Consider the following 11,235-nt stretch of genomic DNA (forward strand, 5'->3'; position numbering starts at 1 on the left):
AAATCGCAGCAAGAAGTCCCTGATTTATGTTTTTTTTATTTAAAATAATGCAACTTTCTATTTAATTATGTAAATAAAGTTAAGACATCCAGTAACACCTTTCGGGCATCTCTGTTATGCCGTTTCCCAGTGAACGTCAATCACGGGCAGTGCTGCTCAGCGCGCACTTTTTGGCTGCTGGCGCTGCTTCTTCTTGCGCGCATCGCTGTCCGCGTTGCGCTGTGAGTGGCTATGAGATATTAGAAACGCTGCCCTCGGAGTTTGTTTAATTTAAGCAGGATTGATTTAGTTAATCCTGCATTGGCCAAAGCTCAAGCAACCTGAAAAGCAAGGGATCGCCGACGGCCGAGGACATCGATCAACGGGAAGTCGTGATGTGGCCGCAAACGCTGGAAATGTCGCGGGACGAGTGCCGAGGCATGCTGCGTCGACTTGGTGAGAGCTGAATGGTCCACGAAAGTCTGTCCCAATCCCCGGCAGCTATCGAGGATTGCCCCCCGAATGGAGCTGCCCTATCTAACGCACATCTTCCTCTTTGTCCCCGCTTGCATGTCCCACCAGAACTCGAGTCCTATTCGCATGTGGTGAGCGTTTTTCGCGCCCAAGGAGCCCTCAGTGAACCCAAGGCGAAACTGCTGGAGGATCTGCGCCAGCAGTTCCACATCAACCAGGAGCGCCATCGGGCGGAAGTGCGGAGGGCGGCCAACGACGAGCAGCTGTGCACCATTGCCGAAAAGTGAGAATCCTTGAATGACCTCCTGTAAAGCCCTGTAATACTGTTTTGTGTGCACCTATAATTTCTTGCAGCGTTTGTGGCCCCAACACCTGGCAGGAGTGGTCGCGCGAAGGACGGCGTCCCTATCCTCTTCTTCCCAGGATCAGTCCGCAAACAGCTCTTAGTATCGCGGCCAATGATCTGGCGGCCAAAGCCTGTGAGGAAAATGCCAAATTGGCGGCTCCTGCCGAAACGGCGGTCCACTTTGGAGAAGCCCTCGTGGAGCAGGCCTCGCTGATGAGCCTGAAATATCCTCGAAGCGGCAGGAACCAGGATCAGCCCCTGGTGATCTTGGAGGAGCCGGTGAGTTACATAATCCCAGCGATTCAATTTGCTCTCGACTGTGGGCCAAAGCAAAAGTGCAGACTGTACCTGACATGAAAATTGAGTGGGTGGCTGCTTTTGAAGCCCGCTAAAAACGTTGCAAAGACCTTTTCCCCCCTAAATACAAATCCAAATAGAGAATTATGCCCCAAAAGAAGCTAAAAAACATACTTTTCCCAAAAAGATGGAAAATCTCCCATTTAAACCCCTTCCAATTGGTGTGTTATATGCTAATAGGAAAGGCGAATGGGCGGGAAAAGTAAAACCAGGTTGATTGGCTCAATATTATTTACTACTTTACTTTTATTTGTGCCACATTGACTGTTTATCAATCTTTATATATTATTTGTTGATATATCTTTGCTAATCAGCCATTTAACTTTAACTGCCATTAACAGAAAACTGTGAGTATCTGTTAATTTGTCTGTTAAGGTTCTGTTGGCGACAAACTGTTATCGATAGCGGGTTAACATTCCCAACCGTTCAAATTGGATTTTGAATGGGATTATATAACATGGGAAAGCTTATAAGACTCTTAGCTCTAATTTTAAGAATTAAATGAGGCGTTTATAAATTATTAGATTTTAAATGGAAAATAGTAACATACATTTATTTTTTTTTCAATAATAGTTTCGTTAAAGGGGTTATTTTGAAAGCAGTCGTACTATGTTTTAGGTTTTACAATTATTTTCTACTTTTCACCCTTTCCATTTACTCCTTTCCTTCCTTTAGTTTAAAGTACCCGATGTGCCCAACGAGGTGAAGAAGATGACCCAGAAGCGCAAGGAGAACGAGGGTGGAGTGGACGGCAAGCCAAACAAGAAGAGGCACATGCAACAGCCACATCCGCAGCAGCCACATCAGCAGATTCCCCAGCAGCAGTCACAGCAGCCCAATCCATCTGCCAATCCTGCCGCCGAGGAGGGTGAACCTGTGGCCCTGGAGAAGCGGCTGAGTCCCCGCACCCTGCAGCAGCGCTACTTCTATCAGCAGCAGATGAAGCACAAGCAGCGACTGGCCAGCAAACGGAACCTGACCAACAGCCTCGGCTCGCCATCGACGCAGTCGGGAAATCCTTTGGGCGGCAGGAACGCAGCCTCCTCAGGGGGAGATGCTTCGCCCGGCAAGAGGATAGCAGCTCCGGCCAAAAGTGGTCGACGGGCGCAGAAGCAACTGCAGCATCAGCAGCAACAAAAGTTGCAGCAACACCAGCAACAGAAAGTATTAATGCAATCGGCGGAGACGGTGCCCAATCATTTGGTGGTACAGCCGCATGTGGAGTATGTGCTCGATGAGGCGCTCAAAACGCTGGCGGCCACCACGCCTCCAACGCCGACGCCCACGTCCACAGCCACGCCCCCTTACACCTTCCTCAACGATCTGAGGCCACTGGTCACGCTGAAGCCCCTGAAGCCGATGAAACCTTTGGTCTATGGGCCGCAAAGTGGATCGGGAGCCGCTGAAATCGGTTCACCCACAACGCCCGGCTCGCGAGGATTTGCCAACTCACCGATAGTTTTCAAGGAGAAGCTGCAGGCCTCACCGGTGCAGGTGCAAAATCAGAGCACACCCGTTAAGAAGTATGTGGTGGAGGAGAGGCATCCGGATACGCCGCCTTCGGCCGCCACCACGCCCACTCCCATCTCCACCGCGAATCTTCCCCTGGCTCCGCAGATTATCAGTGTTCAACAGATCCCAGCTCCGCCAATGGGCGCCAAATTGAGGCCCGCCGTGGCCTCACCCACCAGTACCAACTCCACGCTCCTGCCACCGGGCTCCAAGATCACGCCCAAGAAGTTCAACATCCTCGAGGGCGAGGCCAAGCCGAAAACACTGCCCAGCTCAGCGGTTCGGCTGCTGCCCTACACGGAACCCATCGGCAGTCCCCTGTCGTCGCTAAAGGATTCCAGGGTCACTCCTTTGAGCAGTGCCTCCACGGTTAATATAATCAAGAATATACCGGCCAGTAGTCTGAACAACACGCTGATCACACCGCTGCCCTCGGCAGGGACCACAATGCCGGCCAATCTCTTTAGGGCAAAGGTGACCACACCGCAAATTAAGGGTGCAACTGGCGGGACAGTGAGTGGTGCAGGTGGAGCAACCGTAATTGGTGCAGCAGGTGGGGCATCAGGTGCAGCCCCCCAAATCCTGGGGAACATCAAGCTAACCAGCAGCTCGGGAGGAGCGGCCACCATCAAGCAGGTGCCCAGCAGTGCGCTGCGAAACATCAAGATTTGCTCGCCAAACGGCAAGGTATTCCTGCAGCCAGGCAAACTGCCGGCTGGAAGCATTATTCACAAGCTGAACAACACGAGCAGCACTGCGGGAACTTCTGGGACAGGAGGCGTGGTGACCACCACCACGGCCGTTTCCCCCACGAATCTGCCGGCGAGAGAGCATAGGATAAGCATACAAAAGATGCAGATACTCCAGCCGGCCACGGGAAGTGGGAGCAGCGGAGGCAACAGTCCGACCACCACCACAACCACCATTTCCGGCTTGAGTGCGAGTGCCAAGCAGCCGAGCTTGGGCAGCAAACCCACCACTCTGACCTTCGCCACTGCGGGCGGTGGTAAGAACAACCTGGTCTTCCTGCCGGCGAGTGCGGCGAGCGGGATGAGGGCGCTCACTCTGGCCACCAAGCCCAAGTCCAATGTGCTGGTCATCGGAGCAACCACTTCCCCGGCGCCAGCGACCAGTGCATCATCCCCGAATCCCTCAGGAGGCCAGAAGCCGAAGCCCAATCAACTAATCACCGAGGACACACCCATCGATATCATCAATATGCCAATTATCGTGGCGGACAATGGCACCACAACGGAGCTCAATCCGGGCTCGGTGAAGAATTCGCCTTTGGTGGTGTTCAATGCCACCGACTGGGAGATGGAGCTGGATCAGGCGGCCACCAAATCGGCCACCACGCCCTCCAAACAAGCCCTGGACGATGTCATAATCGAAGAGGACGAGGAGACCGAGGAGGAAATGGAGGAGCGGAGTGAGCAAGCATCTACCTTGGACCTGAACAACAGCAGTGAGTTGGGTTTCCTGGAATGCAAAGTTTAGTTATTGCAAATTCAATGAGATTCATTTGAGAACCGTATAATGTGTGATTGAGTCGTTGAACTCGTGCATGTTTTATGTATAGCCAAATCGAACTCAAGTCATTTTAGTAAGTGCTTCTGGGACGAACATTAACCTATCTCTCTTTTCCAGTCATTGAACTGCACCCGGAGGATGACAGTGCCATCGAGTACGTGGACATGGATCTGGAGCAGCCCATCGAGATCGAGAGCACCAGCAACATATCGGCAGAGACGGCCACAACCACACTGAAGGCGGCCATCGTTTCGGCATCTCCGCAGCAGCAAAAGAAGCCATTGGAACAGCCACTGGGAGCAGGAGCAGGAGCAGGAGCAGCTACCCTTTAGATCGGCTATCCAATCGCCAATTAAGTTACCTTAAACGATCCCCATTTCGAGAGATTCGAGTGAGAGAACGCACACACAACACACACACCCAGCAGACCCGGTTTGAATTAGATTTAGTTAGTAGTTTAGCGTCAATGTCGAGAGTTTTTCTTTTTTATTTTTAAATATTCGCAACCCGAAGCCTTGGAGCAAAGTGCAAGATTATCGTAAACCGTTCGCTATGCTTATTCGTGGAGCCTAAGTTAAAGATGAGCGTATTGTTCGCAATAGTTAAGTTGCCAAATCACACAACCACCACTGTTCTAAACATATTATCGTATAGTGAAAAGTATACCCTGGAATTTGTGTTAGTTTTAGTTTTATCCATTCATTTCATCCGCCTGCAATCTTTGGAGCCTGGAATCGATCCCCCTCTCTCCTGTAAATAGGGCAGATGCCTCTGCAGACTTACCTTAATTTTGTATAGCTTGTAAATAGAGTCCACAATTCGCCCCCTAATCCTCATCTTTTGCCTAGCATAATTTCGTTCTAGTTTAGTTGCCTAAGTTCATCCCCAGAAAAAGAAAAAAAAACACAAAACTGTACACAAAAAAATTTGAGAAACACGCAAAGAAAGTGAGAAAAATTGTTTAAATGTTCAACTTGAAAGATTTCTTAATTGTATGAGATTATAGACCCTAGTTGACCCAACCCGAACATGTAAATATCAGATGAATTTCGAATCGCAATCCCTATATCGCATAATTAAATATACATATGTATAGACACCTAGTTCGGCTAAGAACCACACATGTTTAAAGGAAAGAAAACTCATGCCACACACACACAACACCCACACATAAAAACAGATGATTAACCATTAACGATTTATAGATGTTAAGTATTTTATGCGTCGATTTTGTAAATCCAAATCTTAAGAGGAATGTTGTAACTTTTAGACCAAGCCCAAAATGAAAAGCAAACGCAAAACCCCATTAAAAATCAGAGAATCCTCCCCTTCACAGAAATGAGCAGAAAAGTAAATAATGTAATACAAAAATATATTGTTGAACGATGCGTGTCGCTGTAAAATTTTTAGCATAGAAATTTTAAACGAAATAAATTTAAATGTAACAAAATTACAACGTTTTTTTGTCTACCATCTTTTGGAAATACCCTGCAATGGCAGGCAATAAATAAACAAAATCTATTTCAATTCAACAAAACACCAAGGTACTTTTGTCTTTTTTTAATGATTATATATGTACAAACATATATCAATATAATTTCATTAATGCACAATGCAATCCTACCACTTAACATGTTAACTTATTGCTGTTGCCAGAGAATCGAGTGGTGATTGAAAAATAGTTTGAAAAATACGGGGGCTTCTTTGTTTGTTATAAGAGTTTGGTTAAGAAAAAGTGAAAACCAAACCATAGAAAAGGGAATTAGTCTAGTTTCGGTGATAAGTTGGGGGTTCAGTTCCGACCCAAGGTCATGCCCCGGCCCCAAGGACTCTCGGGCGCCTGTCGCGGTGGTGCTCTGCTCTCCGGTGGCACTCCAAAGCCACCGAATCCGCCGGAAATGTCCGGCACAAGGCGTTTCCTGAAAGAAGACGGGAAAAATTGAAGTTGATTCGAAGAAAATACATTGAATTCGTTGGTGTTTTGATACGGAATGGAATAACAATCTAAAGGAGTTATCTTCCTTATACTCACAAAAATTGAGGAGTTTCCAGCAGGGCAGTGCCTCCCAAATCCTGAGAGTACTGGAACTTGAAGAAATAGTAGACATGTCCGTTGAAAATGCCAACTAGAGATGCCAGGGAGCTACAAGAGATCGAAGTCATTATATATAACCTTGTACAAAACCACTTTAGAGCACTTACAAATGGAAAATTAACTCAAAGGCGGCCAGCACCCAGGGAAGATACATGGCCTTGAATCTGGTGCCGAACCAGAAGCTCACAGTCACATCCTTGTTCAGCTGGCACCATATGTAGGTGATCGCCAGGACGAGCATGTCCATGAGGAAATATACGTTGAAGAGCATTCCTCCGATATTGGCCAGTACTGCCGAGACGATCAGCAGATATAGATAATCCGCTGGACTTCGGCTATACTGATCCTTCTCCAGTTTTGAGCTGTAATATCACAATGATATAGTTTGCAGGTGGTTTAACTACGCATCCGACTTACCTGTACTGCACGATGAAGAAGCAGTTGATGAGGAAGTGAAACGCGGTGTTTGATGAAATCGGAAAGACGAACAGTGACGTCACACAGCGCCAGAGCTGCAGCTTCCCAAAAACCAAATTTCTGTCCAGATGCAGCCAATATATGGGGATTATGTCGAAGCGGCATAGCATACTCAATACCACCGTGGCCGTCAACCAATATCTGGTGAATCTGGGAAGGGATCGGTACCACACGCCAGCGTCCATTGTGTTTGGTTCTCTATCTATTCGTATTTAATTCATAAATTTGATAGTTTTACTCCGGAGTGATTTTGATATTTTTGTTGCTTTACGTGTCTTTTTAGAGATGGACCAAGTGGTCAATGGGGCGAATGCCAAGCGGTCGAGACTATCGGTTAGGAGTGACCGTATTTGGGACAAACACGTTTCCATGTGAATGCTTGTTTCTTAAATACTTAACGTATTTTCAAATTGTTATTTAAATGTATATCATTGTACACATTTTTCAAATTTTATTAATCATATTTTCATACTTACAGTAGACATTTATCATTTATGGTTGCCTCAGAAAAACTATAGTTTTTTAATCCTTCTCCTTATGATTAAATGAAGTAGAAAATGACGAATCTACTTCTTGCGAGTACTGCACTTTTGTTCTTTTGCGCTATGCATTTGTTAGCAAAGGACTGAATAAAAACTGAAAATGAAAAAACTTTTAAGAAAATGTATTTATTTTTAAATTTATATCTTACGCGCTAAATAATATAAAAGGGATTTAAATATGAAACAAATATAAAGATAATCTAATATATTAAAGCAATTGACTTAGTAAGTAATAACTAATCTAAAGCAATTGTTAACTTTATTTAAAATAGTGTGAGATTCATATTTCATTTTTAATAGTTTTTTTTAAAAACTATCCCTTGTCATCTATTCACTGGGTATAAAAATGTTCCTTTTATTATGATATTCTTTCATTCTTAAACCGAGATCATACTTTCACGGCATTGTTTCAGTTATTAAAGCCTTATTCATCGATTTGAGTTATTTTTCTTTCTTATTTTTGGTAATCCCCCTCCACTTTTCACCTTTGATCCAGCAATTTGTGATTTTCAGTGGTAACATTTTTGAGGACTGACAAAGCGATGGGCAACAACAAAGCGCACTCACACACATGCAGGACACTTAATTCATAACAGACGAAAGGACACAAATAAATAGCGAAAATTTCGTTACTTCGTTTTTTGGCAACTTTTTGTGGTATCTTTGTGGAGATGCCTTTGTTAGCCAACGAAAAATAGAAATTTTGGACAGGTAAGAAGCGTGTGCCACTCACTCACACACACACGAACGCACACGATTGCAATGCAGTGGTGCGAAATTAATCAACTTGGAAATTGTGCGCTTTTCCAATATCCTGAATTCTCGAGTGGACGTGGATCCTGCTGTGCTGATTAATTTCCGAAAAAATTCACAACTGTCACAAAGAAGATATGCTCTGCTAATTTTGTTTTTTCGTATTTTTTTTAAATTATTTTTAACGAAAGTAAAAGCCGGTTTTTGAGCGAAAAGTAAAGTTCAAATTTTTGGAGTGCCGATGCATTTGAATGGCCATTCTATTAGAGTGAGTGAGCCGGCAATAGTTGGTGTGGGTGCCTGTTGAATTTCCAGCGAGAGCGAGAGAGAGACAGCAAGAGAGCAACAGTAACAAAATGTCGAGGCTAATTAAAGAAGTGTATGTGTAGGTGAGCGAGGACACACCCACCGATTGGCTATACGAAAATATGGGTGCAAGAGCAGTGCGACGCATGCGCTGCCATTTTGTGCGCCGACTGCGCTGCTTCTTCCCATTTGATACGCCCACTAACCGTGTTTTTTATGCTCATCATTATGTTGTGAACACATACATGAACACATATTGCTTACATAGATGGGCTCTATTTACCCACCGTTGAGCCTTTTGCCGGGGAACCCAAAAACTCACCTGGATCCCTCGGTCCACCTGACTCTGTCATTTTGTTGTTGCTGCTGACGTAGGTGCATGGCGAGAAATAATTTCAATTTATTTATATTTTGGTGTAAGCTTTGTCAAGTAACAGCAATCATTTAAAATAAAAAATGTAAGCTTTTGATCTAAAAGACGAGCGCAATTTATAAGACTCCAATTTTTTTAAAATAAAATTAAAATTTGAATAACCTGGGAACTCCCATACACTTGGAATAAAAACTATTGTAAAACTTCAAGCCTTTGCATTTTAAAAGCATTGATGGGAACGTTTATATAGTTAATAATTCCCATAGTAAATGAATCCTATAACTTAGTCTCAACTTTTTCGTTGGCAGATGTTAGCTTTTTTAAAAGTTGAACTGTGTGTATGTCTTTTCTATAATTTCTTTCAGTGTGCTCGCTCATTTCGTTGCGTTCTATGTAGAGAAGGCTTACTCTCCTCCTCAGCTCCTTCATTGCGTCTTTTATTTAATATTTTATATGCAAACATTTTATTATCCCTTTTCCAACTTGTGCTGTCGTCTTTTTTTCCTGCCTTGAATTTTGGCTTTTGTCCATTTCAATTGCTGTAATGAATGCCATGTCTCCTCTCCTTCGCCTCCAGCATCCCTCTTTTATTTTCCCTCCGTTTTATTGTTGCAGACACTTGAGGTGTGGAAAATGCAAAAAGTTGATTTCTTGAGCGCTTTGCGGAAAAGTTTTATGAAAAAGTTGTCATTATTAAATGGAATCTTCAGCCTGCGGAATGCTGGCGTAATTTCTAAAAAATATTTTCGTTAAAGTGTAAAATGGGTTCTTTTATTAGGTATATACCTATAAAATCTACTTCCATAGTTATTAAATGTCTGAAGTATACTTACAAATTTAAAATGGTCTTTTAAACAGTTTCTTGCTTAAAAATCTAACAGTAGAACTCTAAGATTTACTTTATAGTAATATGTATCATAGATTTGTCTTTATCTGACCCTAAGGTCAAACTAATGTTCTCTTTAGTTCGAACTGTAGCTTTAACAAAATGAACAAAAATAGTTCACGAAAAGGAAAGGAACCTTTTCAGATCGCTTCCCAAAAGTGGAGGAATACGAGATCTGTTGCCAATTGTGAATTCTCATAGCGTTTTCTCTTCGCATGGGAATTTCATGCAGGCTTTTGACATTTGCCTTGCATCTAATTACTGTAATTATTTGATTAAAAATCTCCCAGGGTGCAGAACCGTTTCACCTTTTCACATCTCTCCCTGCCCTCTTTCTCCCTCTCTCTTTCTCCATCTCTATTACAGCGAAACAATGGCCTCACATGTGAGTATTTGTGTTTAGTTGTCAGGGAATCGGGTGAAAATTCAGATGCGGAGCATATTTCACATGGCCGCGCTGGAAACTGCAAAAAACTCGATTCCATAGGGCATTTTTTCCTTTGCCCTATGATTTCGATAATGGCCCAGCGGGGAAGTGAGACGGAAAGAGCGTGAGAGGGGCACCCAAAAAAGTGAAATAGGAACAAATGAAAACTACTGCTAAAAAAATACAGTAGGTGCTGGGAATTAGGAAAGGTTACAAATATAATATAAGTTACAAATATAATATTTGTAACTTATATACTTAACGTAAACAAAAATGTATATTATTCTATTATAATACGTTTTGTAACAACGACAACGCAATAATTAAGTCATCAAATTTTACACACAAGCTTTTATTGGTAAAAACTCCGAAAGATATGCTATACTTTTCAGCAGGACAATAAGCGCGTGCTTAAATCTGCAATTTTAAGATACTGTGATTAATTTCAAAAGTAAATTCTTCAATTCTTTCTTAAGCTAAAACTAGAAAATTAGAATTTTAGATATGCATTTTTTTGCACATATGATATGATAAATATAAAACAATTTTAAGTTAAATTTAATTAGTATTTTAAACGGCAAAGTTATTAATATTCTTTTAAAAATGTTCTTAATTGATTATCAATTGGGTGCCCTCCGAAATTAGGGATTTCCATTTATGTGGACTACCACTGTACTCACCTGTGTAAATGGGAGCGCAAAAAGAGGCAAATCACAAGAGCAGCAGCCCGCGACGATGCCAAATTGCAGTGCAAATATGTACACACCCATGGGGACGAAGCGGAGGTTACGGGGGTTACGGATACCAGATTGGAGTGAGGTTATGTAGGGCCAAGGCGCTTAGTAAAAGGACAGTCAGCAGCTGCAGAATCAGGATGAAGAGAGAGGGAGAGGAGAGAGGCAGATGATGAGCATGATGGCGTTAATAGCACACACACTCACCAACTCACACACAAACACCCCCTTTCTCTCACTGGCTCTCATCCCCCACCCCCCAAAAAAAGGTGCGAACGAGACGCATTACATGATAATGACGTTTGCGGCTCTCCCGATTTCCAGCTGTCAGTTGAGCGAGAGCGAGAGAGCGCGTCGGGTGGCTATATGTTGTTGCCTTTTTTGACTTTGCCGTCGGCATAATGCCATTTCAATGTGGGTGTGAAAGAGAGACAGCGCGCGCTC

General features: G+C 43.6%; 2 protein-coding genes across 2 annotated transcripts; one reads left to right on the forward strand and one right to left on the reverse strand.

The window, feature by feature from the left end:
• Positions 1 to 208: 208 nt before the first annotated feature.
• Positions 209 to 5,648, forward strand: LOC108037406 (BRCA2-interacting transcriptional repressor EMSY). The gene is made up of 5 exons (XM_044459933.1): positions 209 to 435; positions 562 to 736; positions 808 to 1,078; positions 1,832 to 4,133; positions 4,316 to 5,648. The coding sequence occupies exons 1-5, from the start codon at positions 375 to 377 to the stop codon at positions 4,528 to 4,530; spliced, it is 3,024 nt and encodes a 1,007-aa protein (XP_044315868.1). The 5' UTR covers positions 209 to 374; the 3' UTR covers positions 4,531 to 5,648.
• A 95-nt stretch (positions 5,649 to 5,743) lies between these two features.
• On the reverse strand, positions 5,744 to 7,062 carry LOC108037413 (derlin-1). The gene is made up of 4 exons (XM_017113976.2): positions 6,711 to 7,062; positions 6,401 to 6,655; positions 6,231 to 6,341; positions 5,744 to 6,117 (listed from the first exon to the last, which is right to left on the reverse strand). The coding sequence occupies exons 1-4, from the start codon at positions 6,953 to 6,955 to the stop codon at positions 5,991 to 5,993; spliced, it is 738 nt and encodes a 245-aa protein (XP_016969465.1). The 5' UTR covers positions 6,956 to 7,062; the 3' UTR covers positions 5,744 to 5,990.
• Between the last annotated feature and the right edge of the window lie 4,173 nt (positions 7,063 to 11,235).

The sequence above is a fragment of the Drosophila rhopaloa genome, unplaced genomic scaffold, assembly GCF_018152115.1.
Source record: "Drosophila rhopaloa isolate 14029-0021.01 unplaced genomic scaffold, ASM1815211v1 contig_2, whole genome shotgun sequence".
Lineage (NCBI taxonomy): Eukaryota > Metazoa > Arthropoda > Insecta > Diptera > Drosophilidae > Drosophila > Drosophila rhopaloa.

What these genes read in the sequence shown, in the direction of transcription:
- LOC108037406 (XM_044459933.1), top strand. Translation starts at nt 375, where the DNA reads ATGTGGCCGCAAACGCTGGAAATGTCGCGGGACGAGTGCCGAGGCATG. An exon ending in CTGTGCACCATTGCCGAAAA is followed by an intron (nt 737 to 807) that starts GTGAGAATCCTT and finishes AATTTCTTGCAG; the next exon opens with CGTTTGTGGCCCCAACACCT. An exon ending in CTTGGACCTGAACAACAGCA is followed by an intron (nt 4,134 to 4,315) that starts GTGAGTTGGGTT and finishes TCTCTTTTCCAG; the next exon opens with TCATTGAACTGCACCCGGAG.
- LOC108037413 (XM_017113976.2), bottom strand. Translation starts at nt 6,955, where the DNA reads ATGGACGCTGGCGTGTGGTACCGATCCCTTCCCAGATTCACCAGATAT. An exon ending in TTCTTCATCGTGCAGTACAG is followed by an intron (nt 6,656 to 6,710) that starts GTAAGTCGGATG and finishes GTGATATTACAG; the next exon opens with CTCAAAACTGGAGAAGGATC. An exon ending in TTTGAGTTAATTTTCCATTT is followed by an intron (nt 6,342 to 6,400) that starts GTAAGTGCTCTA and finishes GATCTCTTGTAG; the next exon opens with CTCCCTGGCATCTCTAGTTG.